Below are 12,864 nucleotides of genomic sequence, written 5' to 3'. Positions count from 1 at the left end.
GCAGGAGGCGGCAGGAAGGCGCTGAGCCTGAGTGCCAGAAGAACCCCAATAGGAGAGTCTGTGGGCGGCAGGGGTGGAGGCCGAGACCCCACTGTCTGGCTCACCCTGGGAGTAGCCCCGCAGCAGGAGTGGCCACATGACCTCTGGCCCCAGCCAGGCTCAGGGCCGGGGTGACTGCAGGGGTAACCGTGCTCAGGCCGTTGGAGGCCTGACCCCAGCCTGCTCCGTCGCTGACCAGCTGGGTGACCCTGGGTCTAGCCCGGTCCTCTCTGGGCCTCTGTGTCTATCTAGGAAATGCAGCGGCTGAGCTCAGGGGCGCCTACGGGTCCTGCCAGCTGTGACACGGGGGCTGGTGTGCCGATGATGTGGTGGGAGAGGCAGGTATCCCGGCCAGTGGCCGTGGCTTCTCAAGGTCCCAGGGCGAATCCCCCAAAGGCCCCGACCCAGCTGGGCAGATGACTTCATATGCACGCCAGTCACGACAATGACCTTATGAACGGTGGGGCTTCCACTCTTGGGGAAGGTTCTGGCTCCTCCCTTGTCTCCCTGATCACCTCTTCATAAAACATTTATTAGCAACGGAGAGGGCAAGGTAGCCCTCTCCCCTGAAAACCAGTTCACTCTGAAACTTTCAAGTTTTGTGTCAGCTCCTGCCCCCTCCTCTCCCCCATCCTCTGCTCTGGCAGGGGCGCTGACCCCGTGCCCCAGGTCTGACACACTCTCTCACCCCAGTCTGAGCGGCTGGCCCCTCCTTGTCTAGCTGAGGATCTGTGCTGGGCAATGGAGACACAGAGGGGTGCAGCTCCCTCCCTCCCAGTCTGGTTGCAGAAGAAACCAGGCCTGTGGGGGCAGAGGGCCATGCTGCGCTAAGTGGCCTTGGGATGAGTGGTATCCGTTTGGGATCCCAGAGGCTGCTGCTGGCTGCTGGGCTGGCAGGGCATGGGGGCTGCCCCTTGAACAAACTCTCCTTTACCCAGAAGCCCTCCTTCCCCTCCCTGCTCCCTCCAACCCCCTTCCACTCAGGAGGGCTCCCCTTGTCCCCCAGCCCCTCCCACCCTGCTTGCTGTGAGGAGGTGTGGCCAGCGGCTGGTGGCTTCAGGGGACCCAGGAGTCAGGGACAGGGTGGGAGTGGCCTGCTTCCTTGGCTCCTGCTGCAGCCCCTGCCCTGACACCTTCACTGCCCCCCAATCCTTTTTCCTGGTAATTGGTGTCAGAGACAAACTTGGGCCAATTTCCATCTGGGCCAGTGTCTCGTGGCTTCTTTCCTGTTTAATATCAGAGAAATTAAACCTGGCCACACCATCATTATCCTGGTGTTGTAATTAGCACCGGAACAAATTGCCCTGAGCGGCGCCGGCTGTCGCGGTGGCTCTTGGGCTTGCATGGGACGTGCGCCCCCCTAATTGCTTTGGCCTTCGCTCCCCAACCTGCTACTGCCCAGCACAGACTGGCGAGCAGGAGTCCCCACCCCTGTGTGCATCCCCTCCTGTCACCTGCTCACAGAAACAAGGGTGATGCTCTGGAGTCACAACTCCCTGGGGCTGGAAAGAGAAAATAAAGGGGCCCAGAGCTGCCCTTAAGAAACCAGTTCCTGTGATACTGGCCTTTGGGGAGGTGGGCCCCCTGCCAGCTGGAGGTAACACAACCAGCCGGAAGTGAATCACCCCAGGTATGTCTCCAGCACATAGTGGCCAGGACCAAAGCATGGGGGAGGGGAGGGCCGGGACAGCCATCAACCCTCTCCCCCTGTCCCCACTGGCCCCCACTTCTCACCTGGCCCCAGAAACAAGGCAGGAGGAGCCGAATCTCAGTGAGTGGAAACCAGCTTGGAGGGGTAATGAGCTCACACCCCATGGCTGTCCATAGTGTCTAGGAAAGTAAATTTAGTGGAATCAAAAAGCCACAAGCCTGTGACGGGATGCGAGGAGTCAGGCAGAGGTGTGGGTGTGGGAGAGCAGGCCTGGAGGAGGGAGCACCTCTGAAGAGCACATAGCGGGGCTGCAGGAGAAGCTGGCTGGCAGGAAACTGGCTGGGGCACTGCTCCAACAGAGGGCAGTGGTCAGGCTGGGAAGCAGGAGAGTGTGCCCAAAAGGGGTTTTGATAGGACATGAAACCATAAAAGAAAAAAGCCAAAACAGGCCCCAGGGCCTTTGGAGACCCAGGAAGGCGTTTGACTGGGCTGCAGTCTGTTCGGGGTGAAAATATTTCTCGGCAGCTGGAGTGTGACCCCAGGGACACAAGGACAGGCTCCCACCGCACTGGATCCCTGCTCTCAAGGTGGGAGCCCCACCCTCCACCCCTGCAGCCAGGTAGAAGAGAAAACTTTTCACGTTAACAAGACGAAAAGCATCATCCCATGACCACACGAGAGGCCCCTTGCACAAGAACGTGAGGCCGAGCAATTAGGAAACCGGTTCTTCTAGGCCAGCCTCCCGGGGAGACAAACCCTGGAAACTGACAACGGGGCAAGAAGTCCAGGAAGCCGGGTCTTTGCAAATCAGCACATCCTCGGACAGTCTCAGGCGTCATTCGTTAATGAACTTGCTGAACCATAGACAATTATTTCTGGAACTGAGGGAGAAGGGCAAGGGCTTGGAGGCAGGGGCTGGGCTGAGCCTCCACGTCCACACCGAGATGGCTCTGGGCCCCGCAGATGCCTTCCAGGCCACCTTCCCTGGGACTAGTAGCCCCTCTGCGCTCTGGCGCATGCAGCCCTCTGCTCTCTGAGTGCATGCCATGGTGTTGGGGGCTTGTTTTCCAATCTGCCAGACCCTTCCCAACTGTACTGCCGAGCCAGGGAGATCTTCCAGCCCCCAGGGCCCAGAGGTTGGCTAACCTGAACCACGGTGGGTGCAGAAAGTGGAATCACAGAAGGAAAAGTTAGAGGCCGCAATGCCTGGGGAGAGGCAGTAGGAAGAAATCGGGGCAGTGGTGCCCGGCCCACCAGGCTGGGGCCCACAGAGAGCGGCTGCAGATCAGAGGACAAACTTTGCAAAGGACCCAGGTCTAGCCCAACTGGTGGAGGATCCCTTGGACCTTCCCACTCACACGGCAGCACCCTCTTCTAGGCAGGATCACCACCGATGACCACCAACCCAGAAGAGGCTGGGTGGCCACAGCGCCGAGCCAGGCCTGAGTCAGCCAAGCTGTGTACAAGCACCACGGACAGGGAGCCGTCAGTCAGGCCACGCTGATGGGGCCTGGGGGGCTCCTCCACCCCTTTCTCCATCCCACTGTACAGCAGACATCACAAATCGATGACTGGGCTCCTTCCTGCCGAGCCACGGGCTCCTCTCCCAACAACCATTCCAATCAATCCGACTGCCACTGGCATGCCTCCGAGAGCCGATTTTCCACAAGTGCCAATGACTAACTAACCCGCAAGAGAAAATGAATGTGCAGCTCTCAGCCCACAGGCATTCTGCAGTCAGGGGCAGGACACTCAGCCTTTCTGTCCTCATCAAGAGGAAACCGAGGCACCCTGGAAGCACCCGGTGGGGCCTTATTCTCCTGGGGCAGGAAAGACTGGCCCTCCACCAGGCTTCTCCCCTGCCTGGCACCTGACAGCACACCAGGCCAGCCACACCCCTGGCCTCAGCAGCACAGGCCGACGCCCCTAGGAAAGCTTGCCAGGGCGCCTCGGCCCCCAGCCGCCGCACGCAGGAGCCCCACGCCCGCGCAGCTCCCTCCACAGACATTCCCAGCACCGGAGACGGAAGAAGAAGGCAGTCCCAGCCACCTACCTGAAGGAGCCAGTAGCACCTCCGGTGGAAGGTGGGGATGATGGAGGAATGGACATAGCAGCCGTACAAGCACTAGGGAGAGAGGAAAAACGAGAATTCAGTTGGAAAGAGGGAAGGAAGGGAGAAAGACGGCGCAACAGAGAAGGAGCGAGAAAGGGCTATGGACCGGCACCCTGAGGCTGAGGGCGGGCGCCTCTGGGCCCGGCTCCAGGGCCGGGACTGATGTCTGGGGCCGTATCTCAGAAGCACAGCTGGGAAACGCTAGCGGGCCGACACGGACGGACAGCTGGGGTGCTCTCCCTTTGGGGGGCCATAGGGGCGTGTGAGAACCCAGAAAAGCCGGGGACCAGGGGAATGCACATACGTACACATTTTGCCTTAATTTTAGGGGCTTGGCGTTCCCCTGAAGTTCATACACAGAGCCCAGGTTAAGACCTCTTGGTGTACGGGGAGGGACTGAACGTGTCTGGAATGGATTCAAGCACGCACGCGTGCAGGGGCGCGCGCACGCACACGCATGCACACGCACGCACGCACGCACACACACACGACACTCCAGACCTTTCGTGGTCAAGGGCATCATGCCAGGCAGGCGCGGCAGCCCTGCCTGGCGGGCCCCCTGAAGCTGGTGGGGGCCGGGTGGGGGCAACGCTTGCTAGGACTGAGCTCCGGAGGCTGAGCGGCCCCTCGTGCGCACCCCACTTGCTGGCTTTTAGTTTGTTCATTCACGTTTGTGTTTGTTGTAAGGTTAAAGCTGCCTCTTTGGCAGTTGGATTTGGTTCTGGATGGGGGTGGGGGTGGGGACAGCGAGGAGGGACACTTGGACCCAGGTGGGCGGCTTCCTGGTGTATTGTGCACACAGCACTGGACACTGGGGACAGGCTTGCAGGCAGAGGTGGGGAGCGGGGACCGGTGAGGAGAACGGTCCTTCGGGTGCCTCTCAAAACCCAACTCTGAGAGTCTCAGGGGGACAGGATTTTGCCTTTTCTTTTGTAGCCTCCAGTTCCAAACCGGAATGCTCCCTTTCCATCTCCTGCAGAGTTTCCCTGGCTTTCCAAAGCTCACATTCCTGAATTGGGAGGAGGGGGGGCAGAAAGGGAAGGCAGGGCCCCAGAGCCTCGCAGGCCAAGGATGAGCAAGGTCTCCCCTTGACCTCCCATTGCTCATTCGAACCTCACCATAGCCCCGCCCTGCCCCCTGGCCCCGGGGCTGTAGGGAGAAGGGCCCAGCAGCTCTGAATTTAAAGCACCCCCCAAAAGACCAAGTGCAATTCGGTTCTACTAGGAGTCCACTTGAGCCCTGCCTGTCTGATTAGCAGAGTTGAAAGAGAAATCAGTTTGGACTACGGGATTCTGGCTGTAAGAAAATCAGATTTCCAATATGTTAGAACTTACACAGATCGCTGTCAGCTGGGACTAAACCCTGTAGAAACCAACCAAACACAGCGGAAATTAATTTAAGCGATTCCCTTGCAATTCTTGCCCACAAAATGTATTTATTATTAAGAAGGCAATATTCTTTCCTGACTTTTCTGGTTTTTAATACACTGCGTTTTCTTTTTTTACTTTTATTTTTGATAACTCACTCCTTCTTGCCAAAGGAGACCCCTGTTTGGACATTTCCTGTGAGCATTTGTTTGCCACAAATGAGCAACCCCCCTGCAACTTTAATCAGCTCTTTTCCTTTGGAATTTGCATACTCTCATGGGCAGTTTCATTACTCTTACTCATGTAATGAGCCAAATGGAGAGAGACATAAATTGTTGAGAGAAGAACTCTCACCTGTCTCTTTGAAATAAAAGGCTGCGTGCGCATCTGCTTTTTCCCACTGTTCGTTCCTCTTGAGGGTTTGCAGACTTTCCCCCTTCACCTGTCTCCTTCTCTTTCCACCGCTTTTTCTCAAACTTGAAAAGAACGTGGTTGATGGGCAACTCCGTTCCCCACCCCGCCCCAGTTCACTGCTGATCTGCCTGAGTTGGGCTGAACTACACAGGAGGACTCACCAGGAATTTACCCAACACCTACTGTGTGTCCCTTCTGAGTCCACAGGAAGGAGACAGCTTGTGCCCGTTCTCCCCTGAGCCACCCTAGCACCTGTGGGCAACCTCCCCCCCCCCCGAACTGCCCAGCATCATCCAATAAGCAGGATGATGGTAAAAAGAAACATCGCCGATTCTACACGAAGCTCATGCGTTTTAATCAGGAGAGCGTTCGGGGCCTCACTCAGAACCTAGTTACTCTATTTTTAGATATGATCCTAACCACCCCGGTGATCCAATGTCTCTGGGCTCCACAGATGAGAAGCACGATCTAGGAAGGCTGGAGAGAGGGAAAGCAGGCCTCTGACGAGAGCGAACCACGTCCAATAGCATCCAGGGAGGAAGGAAAAGCCCCCCAGAGAGCCCTAAGGACTCAAGGAGCCCAAGGACATTGACCCCTCCCCGTGTTGCCTAGCTCCCCCTGACGCCATGTTGCCTAGCTCCGCATGACCTCCCCATGACCCCGGGTTACCCCCCTGGCTCCCTGCCCATCTGTACTCCCAGGACTAGGAGCTCCCGGAGGCAGGGAGCCTCAGACCCTCTGGATGAAGATGGCCAACAACTGGCCCACCCGTCTCCACAGGAAAGTACAGGAAAGGACCCGAAGTCAGTAACTATTTCATTTTTGTTTGTGGTATTGCGAAGGCCCAGGTCTTTAAACCACATACGAGAAAACCATCCTGGAAAATGGCTCCACGTTTAGTGCTTAAAGGGCTAAGCTTCAGTTTCAGGGAACTCTGAGTCATTCGAAGTAGCTGGTTTACTGTCCTTGTGGGGAAGGAAGGTGCCAGTAATCCACCCTTGGTGAGCTGGAGTCAGCAAAGAGGGGTTTCTGGAGAGACAGGTCCTGCTTGGGGTGGGGGGGCCTGCTGGGAGGGTCCTGTCCTTCTAGGCTGTGAAAGGGCACCTTCCTCCTCCTGTCTCATGGGTAGTTGAGAGGGTCAAGAGCTGATGCCTAGGGGGGATGCCCAGGAGAATCCCAGAGGACAGTGGGAGAGGGGCCGGAGGGGTTGGGGGCTTTAAGATGAGCACAGCTGGCTGCTGGAAGAATGGGGGGAAGGCGAGTTAGTCCAGCAGCAGGAAGAGCAGCTGGGGACAGGAGGTGAGACAGAGGCTGACTTGAGGATGTTGGGAGGGATGACAGTATGACAGGCAAGGCCAGGCACGGGGAGGGCCCGGGTCGGGGAGGTCAGGTCCGCTCACACTAGCTGTGGGGGCCACAGCCAGGAGCTTGACTTTGCCCTGGGACATCGTGATCAGATCTGCCTTTCAGAAGCTCACTGTGGCACAGCGTGGGGAACAGAGCTGTGGAAGGTGAGGGGCACGGGGCCAGCCCTGGGAGCCTGGAGGCCCACTGGCCCCAGATGGCGGTGGCAGCAAGACAGGTATGGAGAAGTGGTCATGCTTGCCAGGCGTAAGGACGACGCTGGGCTTCCTGGCTGCGCAGACAGGTGTGTGTGTAGGGGGGCAGGGGACAAGTGGTCCCATGCCCCAGGCCACGAGACCCCGGGGGTGCAGCAGCCTGGTGGGTGATTTCACCTTTCTGCTTGGTGAGGTTGAGGAGCTCGTAAGACATCCAAGTAGAGACACAGGGTGGGGTGAGGTGCAGAGACCCAGTGCTTGGTCTGGGCTGGAAGCAGCAATCGGGGCATAGGGACGGTGTTGGAAAGCAACAGAGAAGCCGGGGAGGGGGTGTCCGTCCAGGCCGGCTTCTCCAGCAAAGAGCCAAGCCTTCAGGTGGATGGAGCAGTCGTGAGCTTGCCGACACTCAGCACATGACTGGCCTGGCTCGCCCTGGGCCTGGCGCCCTGGCTCTCTCCCCTTTCGTTCACAGCGCACCCGCAGCCAGCCCCACAGCCCTGACCCAGACTCTCTTGCCAGGTCCCTTTGTCCCCATGTTCTCACTGTGCAGCTCATCCATGAGAATGTCCGCACTGCACACCCCTTCACGAGGCAGCGTATCAAATCCGTTCTGCTACCTACGAATCAGAATAGCAATCGAGCTTGTCTGCAGTGCTCTGTGTTTCACAAACTCCTGCTGCTTTTGATCGAGCTCCCCTCGGGACTCTGTGGGCTGAGCTTTTCGTTTGGGGGCCATGATGTGGCTGGAGGGAGAATCACTTCCCAGGGCTGGTGGGTACAGCTGTGTGTGTACGTGTGTAAGCATGAGGTGCGTGTGCACACGTGTGGGGTGTGTGCAGGAAAGCGTGCTGTGAGCCCCTTGTTTATGTATGCACGCAAGGAGAGAAAAAGAGAAAGCAACTAGCTATTTATAGGAAACTCAGGAGAATCTCACCCCTAGCTGGAAACAACTTTCAAATTTGTTATGTTTGTGGAATTAAGGCCTGACAGCTTCCCTTGAAGTTGACAGCTGAGAAGGAGGAATTTTTTCTTAAATACTCAAAATTACTTTTATGACACTATGGGGCTTTTTCCCCCCTTCTTTAATAAAAAGCAAAGATAAATTTACAGGGAAACCAATAGTAAACAGAAGCTTCCTTTAATTCAAAGAAAATGCTTCCTATAAAGAACGGGCATATTGGCTGCAAATCTCCAGGGGATTTCTCCCCAACAGACTCAGCTGCTGGGGGTCCCCCATGTGCCAGACGGTCTGACAGGCCTCAATACCTGATGGCTTCAGTGGGTGAAAGAAGGGAGCCCCTCTGCGTGATGAGCCAAGCTTTATTGGTCGGGATAGTGGACACCACCAGGCGCCTCTCCTTTCTGTCCGGCTCTCAGTGGCTTCATGCGACCAGCAGATTCTCCACCTCTCCCTCCCTCCCTGCCTCCCCCTCCTCCTTTCCTCTGAGGAAAAGCTCAACCCTCTGTTGTCCCCTCTGCTCTCAGCATCCAGAACATGGATGCACTGTCCCCAGGCCAACCTCATGCCTCCCATTCCCGCACTTCTGCTCCCGTGGTCCCACTGTCTGTGCAAACCCCTCTCGCCCGAGTGCATCTAGGCCCTCCCTCTCCCGGGAAGCCCCCCCCCCCCCCCATCAGGCCAGTGGAAGGAGTCCTAGGAAAGGCATTCCCAGGGTCCTGGGCAGCCATGAGGCTGTGGATTCTGCCCCAGGCGTCATACACACCATCACTGTCGTCTGCAGTCCTGTCTCCTGTATCACAGGGCTGGCATTTTTCGTAAAGGGCCAGATAGTAAATATTCTTGGCCCGTGAGTCAGATGGTTGCTGTTATAAGTGCTCAATCCTGCCTTCATATGGCAAAAGTAACTTTGGACAATGAGTAAGCAAATGGGCGTGGCTGCATCCTAATAAAAACTTAATCACGGATATTGTAATTTGAATTGTGCGTATAATTTCACAAGACTCGAATATCATTCTTTTGATGTTTTTTCCCCAACCGTTATAAAATGTAAAAACCATTCTTAGCTCAGGCTGTACGAAAATAGGTGGTGGGCCACCTCTGGCCCGTGGGCCACAGTTTGCTGACCCTTGATCCACCAGATTGGGAAGAATGTGAATTGTATCGTCTTTTGTAAAATTCCCCACAGTGATTTCCACAGAGCAGGTGCTCAATAAACTGCGCTTGATTTCCACGTGATGTGAATATCTAAGCAGAGCACAGAGGGAGCAGCAAAGACCTAAATGGGAAGGAACAGTCTTCTCATTTAACAAATCCACGGGACACAGGGGAGTACAGGGCAGGTCACATCTCCCGCCACCGTCCACGGCAGCTTTCACAGAACTCAGATGTCTTTCAAACTGGACTTAATTGTGGTTGTTTTCTGGGCCTGAGTATGTTGCGTATCAGCCTAAATGTCTCGTACGAGATTAGCCGACACTCAGGCATGGTGCTGGGACCAGAGGACTTCTTGGCACGTAGTGGAGGCCCAATGAAAATATGGCTTCCTGTACCTGTCAAGCACCTTATTATTAACTAAGCAGAATTCAGGGAGATAAGGTACGGAAAGCTGAAAACAGCTAGCTCAGTATTGGGGATGTATAGGTGAGTTGGCCCTTTCCCTCAGAGGAGCAAAACATCTCTGTGGCCTTGGCTGCCAGTGGAATTTCTTCCCTGAAGCAAACATTTCTTTCTGTTTCCGGGGACCTCCTCCCACAAGAGGCAGGAAAACCCCAAAGCCAAGGTTTGCAGTTGACTTCCCTCTCTGGGAAAGTCTGAGTCCAGCATCTTACTCCATGGGTTCCTAGCACTGCTCACCAGGCCTCTCCAGAGTGGTGGTATCCAACATGGCAGCCGTGAGCCATGTGTGACTATTCAAATTCAAATTCAGTAGAATGAAATAAAGTTGAACCTTAACTTCCCCAGTCAGTGGCCACATGTAGTTAGTGGCTACCATGTAGGATGACATGGAACATTCCATCATCACAGAGAGCTCCACTGGACACTGTGACTCTAGAGAATGAGAGTGGAGATCCAGTGCAGAGACGTCTGGCTGACACTCTTGGAGACTGAGACCCCAACAGCTGGGACTTGGGGGAGCCAGGGTTTGGGGGAAGATGGCACATGGGGGTTGGGACTTTTGGATGTTGGCTCCACTTTGGGGAGTTGGAACGTCCGCAGGTTGGTACGCGTCATTCTACCTGGGCCAGCTTGAATTGGTCTGCAAGTGTCTCCCAGAGCGCATGTGCCTCCACAGAAAAGCTCACTCGCTGTTTCTTCCCCACCTAAAGCCTTCTCTAGCTCAGGCACAGTACCTGCTGTGTCTTCAGACTGGGGTGTTGATGGCACATCGCCACTTATAATCCCAAGAGCTGGGTTAGGCTCGTGGTGGCCCCCATGTTCCCCCAGTGGCCCGGCCCCACCTCCCTCCCACGGGGGAGGTGACTGTTTGCACAACGGCAATCAGAGTGAAAATAGATTTTTAGGTGCCTTGTTTATCTCACACGCTTGAATCTGATGTTCACATGACAAAGATGAATAGTTTTAAAAATGTGTCATGGTATAAAGGAGACCGAAGACAAAGAGGTGATAGAAGGAAAGGGGGAATCCACCCAGAAGATAACAATTTAATGCTGCTCTGAAGTGATGAAGGCATACAGACGGGGCCATTTGTTCAGAACATTCTGGGCAGGGGCAGGTGAGAGGCAGTGCCCAGGCAGATGGAATGATATCCAGACCCTCCAAAAAAGGGCCCCCAGGGCCGAGCTGGCCTTGGCTCGGTTGTAAGAGGAGGGCGTGGAGCTGGAGTCTCCCGTAAACAAGTCCCCACTGCGGACTCTGTGCCTGTCCTGAGCCCCTGTCCTCCGCCATCCCCTGTCTCCCCTGCAGAGAGTGGGACAAACAAACCAGCAACACCAGATCAAAGCAGGCCTGCTGCTAAGTGCACGTGCCCCGAGAGAGGGTGTGATGGAGGCCGGGGGAGGGAAGAGTCTCTTTCTCATGCTGATGGTCAGCCAAGTCACCTAAGAGGAAGTGACATTTGTGGTGAGTCAGCAAGGGTGAGTAGCCGTAGGCTGGGGGATCACAGGTGGAAAAGGCCAGGGCAGGTGGACAAGAGAAGTATCTTAAGCAGAGGAATGGGTGGCCGAGTCTGTGAACCACACACTGTTCTGCTGTACCCCCCATGGGACCTGGGATGAGCGGTCGGCAGATGGCCTTGCATCGAAGCTAAGACCCTGTGATTCTCACGCCTCTGCCCCGCTGCGCCGGCCCAGACTCTGCATGTCAAAGCAGGTTTCCTGGAAGGGCTGTGGGAACTCTGAGAATACGAGGCACAAGTGCAGACGCAGGATGAGAACTTGGGCTCTGACCCCATCAGCCTTCCCTCCTTCCCTCTGCCTCCACCTCTCGTTGCTGTGTGTCCTCCTCGTGCTTTCTTCTCTCCCACTGCAGTTGGGCAGCTGGCAAGAGTCCCATCTTGCCAGTGTGACTCCAGAGGCATGAAGAGCCAGCTGCCCTGGGACTCTCGGGGGGGCAGGAAGGCACCTGAGCAGACGGAGCTGCAGGGCTCCCAGGAGGGGGTAAACACGGTTCCTTTGCTGCCAAAGCTTGGACATCCTGGGACAAGCAGGTGCTCTCCAAGGAGCAGGTGAAGGGAGAACCCTCCAGTACCTTCCAGAACTCCCTAGACCAGCAGCAGCTGCTTCAACGTACACAGTCTGCTGCTCCCCTGGCGCCCTGAAAGCAGGAGCAGATCCCAGAAGGCACTAGAAGGTCTCATGTGAAGGCGCTGGGGGGGAGGGGTGGTGACTGGACTCTCTCCTGTCTCTCCTCTCTAGCTCTACATCGTCCCGCACAGAGACATCCTGGGGAAGGCTGAGGCTGGGCAGACTAGCAATTTGTCCAAGGTCACATGGCTGGGAAGAGGCAGAGGGGGACACAGACTCATGCTTGCCTGACCCCGCCCAGCAGGCCAGCCCCTGCCAGCTTCACTCAGGTGTCCATGCCAGTGGCCGAGGGTCAGGCCTTCTGCAGGGCCTGCCTGTGTCAAAGACAAAGGGGTGAAGTCTCAGGCTGCTCCCGGGACTGTCCTCACTGAAGGATTTGGTTCGTATTAATCTAAGATTAGACCAAATGATTCAATTCGCATGCTGCCTGCAAAAGCATTGGGCCTCAGAACTTGTTAAATAGTGAATTGCTTTAAAATTAGTTGGAGCTAAACGGATTGCAGTCTGATTTGGCCTCCGGGTGGGTGACAGGAGAGAGATCTGGAATATTAGATCATCATTGACCCCGTCTCCATCCTGGCCTCTCTGCTAAGACAGTCAGCAATGGCACCTCCCAGTGTAGCCGAGGCCCCTCCACAGCAGGGGACTGAGGCCAGACAGCGAGGGGGCTGGCTGGGCCCCCCAACCTGACACCGGTGGGTCACATAGGCAGGTCCCAACCATGGTCATGCTTTGGTTGGCCAGTGGGGCCAGACCCTTCCCTGGAGAAAGCCCCTTAGCCCTGTACCTACTTGGGGGGGCCCTCTGGGCAGGGGTGGGCAGGCTCCCAAAGATTCATTTTCCAGGGCTTCAAGGAACTCCTCCTCCCTGAAACTGGCTACCTCCAGGCCTGGGATCCTGGTGGCGGGCTCTCCCAGGACATTAAACTGGTCTTTCTGCCTGCCGACTGGATAGAGAGTCCCCTGTGCTGGGTGCTATAGGTGACCTGGGGGAGGG

At 56.2% G+C, this 12,864-nt stretch overlaps 1 protein-coding gene across 1 annotated transcript in view; it reads right to left on the bottom strand.

Annotated features, from left to right (window-relative positions):
- CAMTA1 (calmodulin binding transcription activator 1) overlaps positions 1 to 12,864 on the bottom strand; it is an 837,244-nt gene that overhangs the window by 236,573 nt on the left and 587,807 nt on the right. The window contains exon 8 of the mRNA XM_040645728.1: positions 3,744 to 3,815. Within this exon, the coding sequence (XP_040501662.1) occupies positions 3,744 to 3,815 (72 nt within the window). The remainder of the gene's footprint in view (positions 1 to 3,743; positions 3,816 to 12,864) is intronic.

Source organism: Ursus maritimus, unplaced genomic scaffold, assembly GCF_017311325.1.
Source record: "Ursus maritimus isolate PB19 unplaced genomic scaffold, ASM1731132v1 scaffold_32, whole genome shotgun sequence".
NCBI classification, from domain to species: domain Eukaryota; kingdom Metazoa; phylum Chordata; class Mammalia; order Carnivora; family Ursidae; genus Ursus; species Ursus maritimus.
This window is presented reverse-complemented; position numbering and strand designations above follow the sequence as displayed.